The following is a 16,123-nucleotide window of genomic DNA, read 5'->3' on the forward strand; positions in this document are numbered from 1 at the left end:
GGGTGAAAGGTCCTGGGACCAAGGTGGAGTGGGTAAAGGGAATGTGGTTAAAAGTGAATCAATTAAATCTTGATGGAGAAGAGAATCAAAAGGCCCAAACCAGAGCACTGGAACTATCTGGAGAGGTGAGGCAAACAGCAGCAAAAATGCTAGTCACAAGGTCAGGAACAAGGTGGGTCAAGACGAGGGTTCAGAATGGAGGCCATGAGACATGCTGGGCTGGAGGATGTCATTCTGTATTTATCTGAAGCCATGTTTTTACGTGTCGGGGTAAGGCCATGTCAGCTTAAAAGCTCTTGTTGAGGTGGCAGACGTGGAGCCCACTGGAAGTGGTCAGCTGTGCAGCAGCTGGAAGTCTCCTCTCAGAGCAGCCTGTTCACTTCGCCCTTGGCTTGGGGGACCCCTGGATGAAGAAGGATGTGGGTGAACAGGCAAGGATGCCACCACTGTCTGAGGAGAAAACAGGAGTTCATCCAAAGCAAGGAATTCAGTAGCACCCCCAAAGCTTGAGAAGTACCTCCCCACTTATCTCACTTGTTCCTCTCCAGGGCCCCGCACACAGATGGGGAGCTGGAGGGAGGACGGCTCTCCTCACTTGACAGATGATGAAACTGAAACCAGGGAGAGCAAGTGAGTTTAATGTCACATGACTGTGCAGGGTCAGACTTAGGACTTGAGCCCAGATCTCCTCATTTGAGCTGCAATTCTCTTTCCAGGACAATTTACATAGTATTCAAATGATATGTAAAAATAAGCAATCATGAAGTACAGCATTATTTCATTAGAAATGACTGACCCACTGAAACCTGCAATGGCAGCCAAGTCTCTGTGATGCCTTTGGAGACTCTGGCAACCCCCCTGGCCATCTCCTTTTTCCTCTTTCTGGCCTTGATTGGCTCTGGAAGAAATATGTCTCTGAGCATTTACTACATCTGCTCCCCATGACATACAGATTGGCATTCTATCTATGGCCACAGTCCTCAGGGTAATTAAGATTGTGGCGTACCAGGAAACATTTTATTCAGCAAGATTTCACTCATCTGCTTATTTGGTTGCTGAATTATCTGCCAGGAGTAAATCAAAAGGTTTTACTATTCTATTTGCTTGCTTTAGTCAGGAAATCTGAGGGAACTGAGTCCAATTCACTCTTCACATTTCTAATTAAAACGTTTTACATTTCAAGCTTTTTGACAGGAAAAAAAAGACAAGAAACATTGTGTGGAAGGCAGCTTTGAGAAGATACGATTCAATGTGATTGCTTGAGCAAGAAGGGTTAAAAAAGGCTACAACAGAAAAACCTGCTTGTTTTTGCCTGCTTTAAAAAAAAACCTCAACTCAAACCATCTCCAAATGTAGCTTAATCCATTTTCAGACTCTATACATTATGCATCAAGATTTTGTACAAAAGGAATTTGAGAGGAGCGTTTGCATGAAACCACTTCAGTGGATTAAATTTGTAGTTCAGCACACTAGACTCAAAAAGTACACAAGCCATTTTGAGAGCCCTGCCTCCTTCCCTTACGTGCAAAGTTCCTACTTCAGGTAAATAACTTTTTAAGAATGGAGTGAATTCCAGCAGCTGTCTAAAAATGTAAGAAAGGATTGGGTCTTCCTTCCACTTAACTTAGCACTGGCTATGGAAACTTGAACAGAAAGCATAGTTGAGAAGTTTGATCTAAGCAGTTCTGTGGATCCTAAGGTTCTTTCATACAAAACCATCCTACCCAAGATGGAAAAAAAACTAAGGGGAAAAGACATTTCCAATAAAAGGAGCTCAAATGGGTACCTCCTTGATAACTGCACACCCCTTCCAGCTTCAGTTCGAAGTGGACTTGCCACTGTGGTTGAACATCTGGATGGAAAGCTCAGAATCAATCACCCAGATGTCTTCACCCAGTGGAAGACAAACATCGCTGCGACCACATCTGGATGTTTGGATGGCCACTGCTATTATTATTTTTCTGTTGTTTAAGTAATGGATTACTGGGGTCTTGGAAACACAGTATCTATTTCCTTTTTCCCCAGAGACCATGCAGCACTGGAAGAACACAATTTATATCTGAAGCACCCCAAAAGCAACTCATTTCTGGGCTGTGAATGAGCGGAGGTCCTAGGTTGATAGGCAACGTCTGGCCCCAAGGCGTCATTACTGCTATAAACCACAGAGGGTCCAAACAATCTAACGAGCATCTGAAAGTTTCTATAGTAACTTTTTTTTTTAAGTGTTGAAAAGTTCCTACCAGCATGGCTGGTTGCCTGGGCTACAGTGTTGTGTTGACAGCTCCAGTCCTTTTCCTGGCAGCTGAAGATTAGGACAGTGACCAATGAGAGGGAGGCGTTCTTCTCTGAACTTTCCATTAGGCTGGTGATTCATTTTGAGACCCACATTTTATGAATGCTCTGAATTCAATGCAATGTGGCTGTTGAGGTGTCTACATTCAAATTGGGTTCCATTAACTTTATGGTGTGATTAAATGTCTGAATCATAAGGACTCAGGGTTGAATTTATATGCCTTCTGAAAGCATGTTCAAAGACTGGCAGCTACAAGTGTAATTGGATGTGTGAGATTGGAAGAACAAAACCTAAAAAGATATCAACTCAAATATAACAAGGATCTGAGAATCCAAATTTGTGAGTTGGGGTGGGCAGCCATTCTCAGATGTACAGAGTGGAGCTGCTATTCAGCATGCATATTTTTCCTTCAGAATACTTGATTTTTAACATTAGAAGGGCTTGGTGGTCCACCAGTACAGTATTTTTCAAACTTTGAAGTACCTAAGCATTAATTAGGGTACTTGTTAAAGGTGCCAATTTCCAAGACCTGCCTTCTGATTCTGAAGGGCTAGAGTAGGGTCCAGGAATTATAGACCAAATTGGGAGAAACTCTTACATTTGGAGAAGTGATATGCCTCATTTAGGGCCTGGATTGCAGCTGGTGGTGAGATAGCAAGACCCAGAACTAGATCTCTATTTCATTCAGGGATCTTTTATCATCTGCTTAGTTCATTGTCACCCAGATCAACATGTACGACATGGATATTGTCAGGTGTGAAAGCCACATGTACCATGTTACAAAACTAGAGAAAAACATGGGGTGGCAGAGACAGTGAGGGCATGTTGCTTGCTATTTACCAAAAATGAATTCTGATATCTAAAAATTTAAAGTACTTCTGAACACATAGGTGTTAAATGGGAGCTGCACGATTCATCTTCACATATTTGATTCAGTTTTAGGCATTTCCTGACAAAGTCATGTACACAATAATCTCAATCCTGCGTTTCCCAATCTTGATTTCTCTGGCTTCAAATACCCTAAAAATACACAGCGTTCAGAAATGCCAGAATTGATAAAGTTAAAAACTTTGTCATTATTGCTGACAATTTGTACTTCTTTTTTTTTAATTTGTGAATTATTTGTTCAGACCACTTGCAACTTCCTATTGAGTTGTTAGCATTTTCTTGTATTGATATTAAGGAGCTGTGTATATACTAAAGTTATTAACTCCCTGTCACACAATTTTTGTAAATATTTTTCTCAGTTTTTTTCTTTTTATTTATGGTAAATTTTCTTCTACACGAACAGTTCAATATTTTTTTTGCCTGTTCTTTGTGATGTTGTTTCATTAATTTGTTAAAGCCCTCTCCATCACAAGACCAGGAAAAGAGTCACTCATACTTTCTTCTAGCTATTTTGTAGTTTTAATTCAATGCTTTAACTTGTTGGTATACTCTGAAAATGTAACATATAATACATAAACATAAAACATACATTTTTTTGCCAATAATTTTCCCAGCATCATTTCTTGTAGATTACTTTCCCATTGGTTTATCAAATATATCATAAAAATAAATACCCTTTATTGTATACTGAGATACTGTGCTAAGTATTTTTAGTGAATTTAAAATTTTAATGAATACACATTTCATTTGATCCTTACAATTACATTCTAGTATAGATATTTTTATTCCTATTTTATAGATGAGTGAACTGAGGCTTGATAGCTTATAATGCTTAACTACAAAAGGCAGATCTGAGAGAGGATTTCAGGATTAAGTGATTCCAAATTCATAGACTCAGCCACCCAAGTAAATTTCATCATAAAACAAATTCTCAATATTATGTTGTTTTCTGTTCTGTTTCACTAATTTGGCTGTTATTTTTGCTCTAACACATACTTTTAGGTATTTTAGCTTTGTGTTTTAAACCAGAAAGCCTTTTTACCTCTTATTATTTTTTCACTATTCATGTTGACCTCAGACTAATACAAATTGTGAGATTTTCAATGGAATTACACTTCAAATTGTATCTTTACAATATTTAAACTTTGCATCTAGCAAAATGCCCTTTAGGACATTTTTTATATTTTTCTTCACACAAATTCTTTACTTTTTCTTATTTTCACTTTAAGTATTTTGTATGTTTGTTACTATTGTAAAAGATTTTTTTTCCTGGCATATTTTCTAATCATTATTAATTCATTGAAAAATCTAGTTTTTAGTCTTTATTTTTTATCTGACTTCTTAAATATTTTTTAGAATAGATTTTCTCATGGGTTTTCAATGTAATAATCTCATTATCTATAAATAATGATTTTAGCTTTGTGTTAACTACACTTTTAATTTCCCTATGTTGTCTCATTTTAGGGGTAGGAAAAGTGAAACACCAGTGGTGAAAACAGCCAGCCTGTGGGTGTGTCTGCCTTCTCCTCTTCCATCTACAAAACATTTGTGATGTACTTACCCTGTGCCAGGTGCTGTGCTAGACCTTGGAGACAGAGCATGGAACAAGACAGAGACAGACCCTGCCCTCCTAGAGCTATTGCCTGGGCTGGGAGACAGGCATTAAACAAGTACTTATACGATTAATTCATTAATTCCAACCCTTATCTCATTTTCAGCTTTAATGGGAATATATCTCGTGTTTCAATTTAAGCCAATTTGAGATATTCTTTAACCGTCGCCTTCTAAGGCTAGTTTCTAGTTTTTTAAAGTCAGAGTGTCTCTGGAGTTTAAAGAAAAGACTTCTCAACATTGACTTTCTTTTTTTTTTTAACCTATTGACAATCCATCTATTTTATAACAATAAACCCAAGGTTCAGGGGGCAATGCAGCATGCCCAGCGTCCCGCAGTTTATTGTGGCAGAATCCTCTGTGGAATCTGGCTTCTAGAAGTCATCTTAGCACATGAGGGCAATGTGTCTACCCAAAGCTATGCACCTGCCATTGTATCCAACTTAGACTGGGAGCTTTTTCAGAACAGGGGCTGTTTCTGGGAAGCATTTTGTGCTTCCCTGGGTCTGAAGAGCACCTGCTGCTTTCTCATGGTTGCTGCTGAAAAGACTCCATACTGGCTCCAGAGAGGACAGTGAAAATGCCCAAGCTTCTGGTGGGTTGGCCAGAAGCTGGCAAAAAAAACAGGCTAGGGTGTTGCATCAATCTATCAGAAGCCATGTTCATTTCTCACTAGTTAAAAAAAAGTTAATGAAATATGGAAGATACAGAAAAGAATTTAAAAATCACCTGCAACCTCACCATCAACAGAGAATTCCCATTATACTTGAATGCTTTTTATTTGTGTATCGTTTTTTCCCACAAAACACATATCATATTTAATGACAGATGTTTTCCTCTAATACTACATCATGAATTTCCCAAGTCTGTAATTACCTCATCTTTTTGTTTATTTCCTCAGTTTAGTCCTGGCCCTTAAGTTTTGCTTTGCAGTGTTCTGGTGATTTATCAGCCTATCTATTTTGAAGTAGTTTTAACAAATAAAGGACCATGTGAGGACACCGTGAATAAAGACACTTCACTGAATCTAAAATGGCCACACTTGGTTGAATGAATGATGACCATGTCATCAAAATTTCAGCAGAAAGGAAATGGTGCTAATAATTCAATCTGAGTCTAGCACCTTAAGAACTGAATATGTTTGGTTTCAAAAATTTCTAGCTATTTTTCATAGACATGTTGGAATGCAGTAGCTTCTTCTATGGCAAACATTTAAAAAACAGCACCTGCACATAGAGGTAATAATCAGTACCATCATCTTTGCAAACGAAGAAAAGATCTCTCTTTGATTTATCTATCTATCTATCATCTATCCATCAAAATTTTGAACTAAAGAATGCTGGAAATGCTAGGACATTTTAAGATATAAAATATTATGGAGGATCAATTGGTGGAGTAGAAATGGCAGTCACTTGCCCAACAGCCATTTTATGCTTTTTTCCTCTTCAAGAGAACGCCAACTTTGTTGTGGCGATTGGGGGGGGCCAATCCCTCACCGCAGCTGGTGAAGCCTGACTCACCTAAGTCAGTCATGACATTTCTATTTCCTTTACCAGTATCTGGTTCAGGACTGATCATGCGATACAATTCTGGCCAAAAGGACACAGGACAAACTCTCCAGGCAAGCTCTGGAAAAGTTTTTTCTTGCTCTTCAAAAGAAATATGAGAGAAGAAAGTACTCCTTTTCTTTGAGTATTTGGTCCTTTTGTGAGGACGTAGTTGTCATCTCGGGATTATGAGGGGACAATTCTTGAGGACAAAAGCCAAGGTGCTGAAGAGGATGCCACAGACAGAAATAATCTGGGTCCTCAGTGGTGCCATCAGGGCTCCTTACCTCTGAACTTCTTTTTTGCTAGATTACGTAGGGTATTTTTGTAATTTTTTAAGCCGTTTTGAGTTTAGGATTTTATTTACTTGTAGCCAGAAGCATTCTGATTCAGGTGGTCACCAATAGCAAGTAAACAACTGGTGACTGAGCATGTTTGAGGGAGGGAAAACTAAGTTCTGTTTCTATTTCCAACCCTATCTATGATCTGACTGTGCTGTTTACTGTAACCTATGGACTGTCTACTAGTCAAATCAGAATAATGCTTCTGAAATACACATTAGTCTTTAGAATTGGGTATATTCAATATCAAGTAGCCAACATATCAATATTTGCTCTAGTAAGTGCCTTAGTCAGGTTCTAGAGTAGGCAGTTAGTAAATCATTTTTAGTGAATGAAGGAGTATTTCTGCTGAGGAAATAACCCTGGCCTAAGGGAAAAACTATTAGCAAATTAATAACCTAGAATCTTGTTTATACTTTTCTTATTATATTAGAGGAATCCCAAGCCATCCATAGACATTTTAAAAAATTACTAGCCTCACTTAGAGTAGAAAGTATTTAAGGTGTGGCCTCTCGTGGGAGATTTCCTGAGTGTGCAGTTCATTACACTTGAGAGGTTCAGTCAATTATTTCATAGAATGTCAGTTTAGGAGGGACTGTGGGCTTACATAAACTAAGAGGTAATTACTTTATGCAATGAAACTATACACAAGTCCCTAGTTAATGAATTTGCTAGTTGTTTTCCCAGTTTACAACAGCCACTGACCCCTATGAGACATACTATGTGTGCACAGACACAGAGAGAGAGAATCATTGAGTTAATTACGGCAGGCTAAATTGCTGTGACAGGCAGACCCAGGGCTGAAGTCACACTCAGAAACGAAAGTTTACTTCTTCCTCCTAAGACAGTCTGGATATGTCATCTGGGTTGGTAAATGTCTCCTGTCATGTGTCCTTCAGGAACCCAGGCAGAAGCTGCTCTGTTACCTTGGAATTATTGCTCTCCTCACTGCCATCCAGCCAGCAGTGAGGAGAAGAAGGCATGGAACAGGCGTTGTCTGGTCTTGAGTAATACCCTTTGTGAAGCACATTTCACTTGTGCTCACATTCTACTGGCTTGAACTTAGTCACATGGTCACACTTCCCTGCAAAGGGATCTGGAAAATGGAGACCAGCCATGTGCGTAGGAAGAATGAGAGAATGGATTCTCCTGGACAGCTTCTGACACGTACGTGGTGTCACAGGAAGAGTGCTGGGACCTTGTCCTCCCCGGTCTCTACTCATTTTCCCCATTGCAATTAGAATCCTCTTTGCATAGCTCAAATGTGCTTGTTCTTCGCCAGCCCCCTCCAAGTCTCTGACTCAAACCTTTCAGTAACTTACTGTATTCGGGACAAAGACAAGACACTTTATCCCAACATATAGGCTCTGCATAGTCTAATATCCATTTATTTGTTCTTTTTTGATTTTGGAGAATGCCCCTTCTCACTTTCGAGGCTCCAGCCCCCTTTCACATCCTCTACTTTCCATGTTCTCTTCTCACAGGGATTTTGTACTTGCTGTTACCTTTGCTTTGCAATCTCCTCTTTAAAATGGGATTATCTATCACTTTATCCTTCTTTATGAGCATTCATTTTCCCCCTTAGTTTGCAAAATGGCTATATCTGATTATTGTATGTTCTTTAGAAGGGGATGTCATTCCATCAGTGGTTAAATCTGATGGTAGGTACCTTTTCTTTTAATTAATTTTGGGTTTTTTGACCATGATCCTTTAAAATTCACAGACTATTTTTAGAATGGTTTTAGATTTACAGAAAAATTGAGGAGATAGTGCAGAGTTGCTCTACACTATTCTCCTTTCCCTTATTATTACTAATTATTACTATTATCACTATTCTTACATTTGTAGAGTACATTTTGTACAATTAACAAGCCAATATTGATATATTTTACTAACTGAAGTTCAGAGTTTATTCGTATTTCTTTAGCTTCCCTTTTTCTGTTCCAAAATTACATCCTGAATTCCAACATGAGTTGTCTTGGCTCCTGAAGCTCCTCTTGGCTGTGACATTTTATCACACTTCCCTTATTTTTGGTGACCTTCACAGTTTTGAGGAATCTGACATGGAATATTGTGGAATGCTCCTCTATTGGAATTTACCTGATGCTTTTCTCATTAGATTGAGATGAGGATTTTCTGAGAGGAAGGCCGCAGAGGTGAATTTCACCATCTCATATCTCATGTATATGCCGTCAACATGCCTTGTAAGTATTGATGCTGACCTCCATCATCTGTCAGAAGTAGTCTCTGCCAGGTTTCTTAAATTTGCATAGAGCTACTCCTTCCCCCCACCTTTCCATACTGTATTCTTTGGAAAGAAGTCGCTACGCACAGCCCATGTTGAGTGGGAATTGTGTTCCTCCTCTTCTGGAGTGGAGTATCTATGTGATTTATTTGGAATTCTTCTGCCAGGGAGATTTGGACCAAGATTCTTTTAAGAAGGTGAGCTTATTTGGGCTTGGAGATTATCCTGACAGGCATTTTACAGCTATAATTTTGCATATTAAGAAACAGGACCATGTGATTGTGCCAATGTGACGGAGTAGAAAAAGCACAGGATTAGGAATATGAGGGCCTGAAGTTGCAAACCAACCTTGTTAAGTCCCAGGGGTGAGACCTTGGGTACACCCCTCTCCCCTGAGAGCTGCTTTGAATGCTTAAAAGTTCTACTGGGTGAAGTCACTTTGCTGGGTATCCATCCTCATTGCCTGAAACAAAAGTCCCAAGCATGTGACCCATGACTGGTTCCTAGCTCAAAAGTCACTTATTCCAAGAAGAGTTCTTGGAGCACTGCAGGTAAAGCAGCTCTCCCACATCCCAGAAACTTCTATCCCAGGCTTTACTGGCATCATTAATTGTTGTCTAAGAACACCCTGCTTACTCACGTTTTATCATCTGCCTGTAGATTAAAAACTTTTGTCAGTTCCATGAACTCCACGAAGTCAAGGATCTTTTCGGTTTATTTCATACCACTACCTAGAAAGTGCCCTGAATAAATAACAGGTTAGATTAAAACAAATAAACAAAAAAAAAAAGCCAAAATAACCATTGGAGACAGCTGCACTCAACATCCTCTGAAGCTAAAAATTAAATAAAGTAACACAAAGCTCTTTGGCAGCTCTGACAAAAAATGATGAACCAATCTCCACTGTTGGTACATTCATGAACAAGGGAAGGCTCCTAAAAGCAAAAAAATTTTAGTATTCTCTCTTTGTTTTGAATTTGAATTCCAACAAGATAGTACTATGTTGATTTAGATTCCTTTTTGTTTAGGATACTTAAATTAATAGGTACTTTGGCTGCCACAAAGAGGTCCTGACTTCTCTTATTTAACAAATCAATGTCCAGAAAAAAAAGACTCTGATGTCCAGAAGAGGGACGTCTTTCCGAGGCTCTGAAATTTGAGATGTCACAAGTACTTCTCCTCTACAATTGTTGGGAAAAGGAGCACGCTTATTCTCTGGAGGAACTGAAGCATAATGAAATGCAATCTAAGAACATGCAAACTTATTATCTACCAGGATGGTTCAGTGGTTCCAATCAAATGGAGGATAGAAATAGGGGCTTTATATTCGGATTTTGGAAAAATGATTCCGCAGTTATATTTAGATGCAACAGTGCCTGCAAATACCTGAAATAGTGACAGTCTGTGGCTTGATTATAACATAGTAAATATATCTTCTCTTTGAAACTTATCATGGGGTGAGGACAAAAGCACCCCAAATTATTCCTGCAGTGGAAAAAAACTATCTTACTGTGGATGATAAGAGAAAGGTCATTACTTTCTAAATGAGAGGTTGTTATTGTTTTTCAACTGGCTCTTCAGAGGGCTGCCTTTGTGCCAAAGACTGCTTAGAGTAGGTGGACCCTATGACTTTAAAAAAGTCAAAAATTTTCTTTATTTCTCCCACTCTCAGAAATTGCTAAGAAGTAGAGCTGTAGCATCATGAGCAGTAGGAATTCTTTTATGAGAATACTCTCTTTTCCATGTGTATAGAAGTCCTGGCACCAGGGAGATGACCTTTTTAAAAATACTGATCTGATGTCACTTGCTACTTAAAACTTATAAACAAATTCCCATTACTTTTAGGTTAAAAATAACAATCTGTAATGTGGGCTGTGGGACCCCGAGAGAGCGCTGGCTGTGCAAATGTTCAGCCTCATCTTGTGTCCCAGGGACTTTGCACATGCTTCTCTCTCTACCTGAAACCCATCTTCCTCCACCTTCTGTAGTTAAGTTCTATCTACCTCTCAGATCACAGCCCAAGTGTCAAAATCTGTGGAAGCTTCCCTGACCTCCCAGGCTAGCTCCAGCTCCTCTGTTCAATAATGTCATAATTGCCTGAAGTTTGTCTTTATCAGAGTTAGTATTAGCTGTATACCCCTACTGGGTTATTAGGGCAGAGACCATGTCTGTTTGGCTCATTACAAATGCTCTGGCAAATAATAGGTACTCAGTGAATAGATAGCATGTAAATGAATAAATGAATGGAGCTGGGTTATACATTTTATCCTTGCAGAAATTTTCTAAATACTAATAAGCTTACAATATAAATGAGTTTGTCTCTGTATTATAATTTAAAACAAAAAGAAAGGTCAGTTTTCACTTTGTTTCATACTGACTTCACAGAGATAACTAGATGAAGATAAAGGGTAAGTATGTGGGTTTTGTAATCATACAGGCCTACGTTCAAAACCCGGTTCTACCACTTACCAGCTGTGTAATCATGGGAAGATTACTTAAAATTTGTCTATGTTCCAGCTTCCTCATCTACAAAATAGGTCAGACCGGGATTCCAAGCCCTGATCCATCAATTATTAATTGTGCAATCTGGTTCAAGTTAAGAATCTCTCTAAACTTCAGGCTCTATAACTATTAATTGATTCCAGTAATAGCTATCTGTCTATCTCTTAGGGTTATTAGAGGATTAAATACACACAGACACATAAATATTTAAATTTGTTTATAAACATATGGAAGGTGCTCAGACCATGTGGAGTAAAACAATAAAAGCAAATTAAAACAATAATGTGACAGAATTTTCTAACAGAATACCAAAGATAAAAAAATTGGCCAACGTATCTGTTAGTAATGATGTAGAGAAAAAGTTATTCTCATACACTGTTGGGGCAATATCTTTGGAAGGCACTTTGACAATATCTATCAAAACTGGAATGCAAATAAAATTTGACCTAGGAATTTCCCTCTCTAGGAATTCACCTTTTAGGTATAATCATACATGTTCATATAGATGGCAATGCAACATTGTGACAGCAAGTACTGAGAACAATAAAAAGTTCTTCACAGGACTAGTTAAAAAGGTAGTGAATGGCTAAAATGAAATACTACATGGTTACTAAAAAGTACAAATGGAGAATTATTTTAAGATATGATTGATGAAAAAAAGCAATGTAAAGAACAATGCAAATTGTGTTCAAAGTAAAAGACCACTTTCCCTTCAAAAAATTAAGAAGAAAAAAAGAAAAAAACACTTTATGTAAGCACCCAATTGTTTAAACTGGCAAAAAAGACTTTTTTTAAAGACTTATTATAAGCTGTGGTTGTCTTATGAGAAGAGAAATGAGGGGACTTAGCTAGGGTGAAACTTACTTTTCATTGTCTACACTTTTTTTTTTTTTTTTGGTAACAGAGTGCATATATGCTTTTATCAACTCAAAATTAATTTAAAAGAGCAGAGACTGTAATTAACATTTGTAGCTGCTGCTCCAATGATCATCCTTCCTCCTGTCACTGTTAGATGTCACAGTCAGGCTGCCACAGGGATCCCTGGGCTGCTCCAGCATGAAAGATGTAAGACAACAGGGTGGCAAAGTGGTTACCGTGGGAGGACTCATTGATCCACAAGTTTCAGTGGAGAGACAGAGGGCTGGGGATTCTGCCAAAGAGGCTGATCAAAAAACTGGGCAGCGGGTATTAGGAATGGGCAGTAGGTTCGGAGGTATCTTAAGAGGTAAATAGAAATCAAATCTTACAACAAACATCCCTTAATATAAATTTATTGGATTCTCATAACTGCCTCAAAAATAAGTATTATCCTCATTTAATAGATGACCAAGTCGAAGGTGAGCAGCCTGTCTGTCCAAATTCACCCACTAGCCAATGGTGAAGCCACAATCAGACCCTAGGGCTCTTACTCCAGAGGCAGGCTTGAGGCATGCTTACAGTGTATTGTTTTTGTGTAGTTTTTAGGGATCCTACTGCTATTTTAAAATTTAGTTTTAGACTCTTGGTACCCTGGCTCAAAATAAACACTCTATCCATGCCAGCGACTGCATTTGAAGCTGTATTTGATGATTTCTAGAAGCTCCTGTATTCCCTATTTGCAATTTCTCTAAGTTTTACCTGTTTTCCTGGAAAAAGACTCCTTCACAACATTAAGACTTGTGAGCTCTCCTGTTGATCTCCTGTGGCCATCGACACTTTCGATTAGGAAGGACAGCTCAAGGAAGAAACATCTCAGCACGAGATCTCCAGGTCTTCCAGACTTGGAACTGCAATGATGATAGACATGGTTTCATCTTAAGCACTTCTCTTAAGTTTGGTGATCAGCATAGTTAGAAAATTACCAAATGCCATCGGATTTGTCTCTGCCCCAAATGAATACATTTTGGGCAATCCTTTTGGTACTGATGGAGCAAGTGAGGTTATAGCCCAAGGTCAGAGTACGGACAGAACATATTCAGCTAAGTGCCACCCAGGTGCAAATACATCTGGTTCCAGTATAACCTGGAAACTTCTTGAAGGAATGGTCCCCTCCTAGCAATGTTCTCCATTCTAGAATATTCTGTTTGTAAAGGGCCTAGGTAGTAATTAATTTGTCCAACTAGGGACAATCAATTGGCGAATAGATATTTTCTTTTGAAATTATACTTTAATAAAGGTATTTAAAGGCTTGAGATGCTTTCAATTATTCTACTGCAATATAATGGTTAATTTTAAGAGCTCTGTGAGTTTGATTTGTATGTAAGATTTTTACAATCTATATATAGGTTGGTCTTTAATAACCATTTATACATTGCTTCTTTTTATATAGGTCATGTATTCTCCGGGGAGAGTAACAAGATTAGAAATAACAAATACAGTGCAGAATAAATTAACGTGCTTCGAACTGCATTATATAATTTCAGAAAATTGGTTTCACACTGAAACGTTTAAATAAGAAAACCAAATGATTTAAGGAGGAAAAAACTCCTAGTATATTCTTTTGAATTGCTGTTGTTTAGCAAGTTTTGTCCTCAGCAGTGTGGTGGTGGTCTCTGTTCACAAGGCTTCAGGAATGGGGCAGTTCATTTGGGTCAACATGGATAAAATTATTATTATTTTTCTTTATTTAAAAAGTTGGCTTCACTCTGTTTGAGGACGAAGAGCATTTTATTAGTCAACATGTCAAAGAAGTATTGTAAAAGTAATTGTATTTTTATATATAATTCTCCAAACTCTTACATACAAAACGTTCTTATTACACATGGTGCTATAAATTCAGAGGCTGGGAGAGGGCAGAGATAGCAAAAGTGGGGCCAATACTTTTCTAATTAGTTAGGCTAATAAAAAGTGGGGCTCGGTTCTCATCTCCCAACTAAACGAAGGAGACTCGGTGCTCTAGAGAGCCTATTATTCCGGTTGGGTTTGTTTGTTTCTGTGAAGTTTAGCATCCCTCTCCTTGTTTCGAGTCCTCAGGCCTTTTTCAATTTTTCTATTCGTGCATTAAAGGCCTCTTCCTGTATTTGCAGCTTTTCGTTTATCTCGGTCTGTGAAGACAATCATAAAAATGTGGTTATGATGGAGCTATCTTTTGCTGCACATTGTCTTTGTGGTTTTGACATACTATAGTGCCTAAAGACAGACATTATCCCTCACACACCTTCCTGTTTTGCAGACAGAGCCGTGTTTCAGCCTGGAGTGATGTGATAACACTTTATCATATTTCTCTGCACATTCCCCATGTATAGCATGTCTGCTATGAACAGGAAGTGGTATTTGGACAGCCATTTTTCACATAGCCTTGTGTTGGAAGATAGGCTAATTTATCTGTATTTTCAGACAGACTTTACCAATAAGCACCGAATCAGAATAACTGCTCTAGGCTCAGCCACTGCAGTGTTGTTGGTATCCCCACTCCTTTGCAATGGATGCTTTGTCTCCTATGTAATACAGTCTAAGTGGGACCCCAGAAAGCATCTATTGTGAAATAATAACACAGATAATCTCACCATTAGAACAATTCTCATGATTAAGAGTATTCATCACACATACAACTCCTGGAATTACGTCACTTTGTGGTACAGTTTGGGTAGAAAAATGCAAGCAGTTGCTGACAAGTTTTACTGTTTGCTGTGGCTGTGATAGCGTTTAGCCTCTGGCAGTGACATTCTGCGGACTAACACTGCTACCTGCACAACTGCAAAAATATTTTCCCATTATCTGAACACTTGTAACCCTGGGAATGTCTTCCTTTTTTTAGGAAGGATTATAAAATTATGTACAGAGAAACCAGTGGGGGGGAAACGTGGTCAAACTGGTGATTTGGTTTAGGTGATTTAAAATTATCTACAAGTGTATGAGGATTAGTTCATACACATAAATGTTCATAAGTAATTCGAAGTTTAGAATGTTATTGTCTATAACATAATTTGGGGTCTTTATGGTAACTGTATTTTGAGAAATTTAATTTATACAGGAGAATATTTTAGAAAATCACATACCATTTTTGGTTCAGAAATAATTTCATTCTTACTTTTTATTTATTTATTATTTATATTAATTTTATTTATTTGTTATTATTTTGTTTAAATTTAACATTATTTATTTGTCTTATTTATAAATTTAATGATAATAGATAGTTTTGAAAGGTCTATCTAGCTGCCTTATCTGATGGGATTTTGTTTTACTTTCACAGTTAAGAGTTGATATTTCTAAAAAGATCGTATTGGTGTCCACGATTCTGGGTTCTCACATGGCTCAGATTTTTTTGGCTCACATTTTTATCAAGCCCTGGAGTCAAGTCTGGTCTCTGGCTTCTCATCTTTTCCTTTCTTGGTGGTTGGATGAAGGAGGCAGTGTGGGATGAACATGGTCTTCCAGGTTAGAGAAGAAGTCTGCCATGTTTTAGGAACCACTAATCCCCTCAGGCATGATTTTGGTAGAGCTGAAAGGCCCCTTGGCCCTGTCTAAGCAACAGGATAAAATAATGTGAAAGTCTGCAGTGTGGAGACCTAGGGATTAGTTTAGCTGTGCAGCCTTGGGCAAGTCACTTAACCACTTTTAGTTCTTACCTGAAAAATTCAGCAGTTGAAAATTAAGTATGTTAACTTTCAGATATGTTATTTGGCTTTTAAGTTCATAATTCCAACTCCTAACTTTGTGATATATTCACCAATGTTACACTATTTCACTGACATGACATTGTGATACATTTAACAAA

At 38.1% G+C, this 16,123-nt stretch overlaps 1 protein-coding gene across 3 annotated transcripts in view; it reads right to left on the reverse strand.

The window, feature by feature from the left end:
* Positions 1–13,066: 13,066 nt before the first annotated feature.
* CABCOCO1 (ciliary associated calcium binding coiled-coil 1) overlaps positions 13,067–16,123 on the reverse strand; it is a 105,186-nt gene continuing 102,129 nt past the window's right edge. For 2 of the 3 annotated variants that reach the window (XM_072971455.1, XM_006209103.4), the window contains one exon: positions 14,055–14,450. In XM_072971455.1, the coding sequence (XP_072827556.1) occupies positions 14,376–14,450 (75 nt within the window). In that variant the 3' untranslated portion in view covers positions 14,055–14,375. Of the gene's footprint in view, positions 13,194–14,054; positions 14,451–16,123 lie in introns of those variants that run through there. The other variant, XM_031682508.2, reaches the window with a different exon arrangement.

The sequence above is a fragment of the Vicugna pacos genome, chromosome 11, assembly GCF_048564905.1.
Source record: "Vicugna pacos chromosome 11, VicPac4, whole genome shotgun sequence".
In the NCBI taxonomy this organism is placed as follows: domain Eukaryota; kingdom Metazoa; phylum Chordata; class Mammalia; order Artiodactyla; family Camelidae; genus Vicugna; species Vicugna pacos.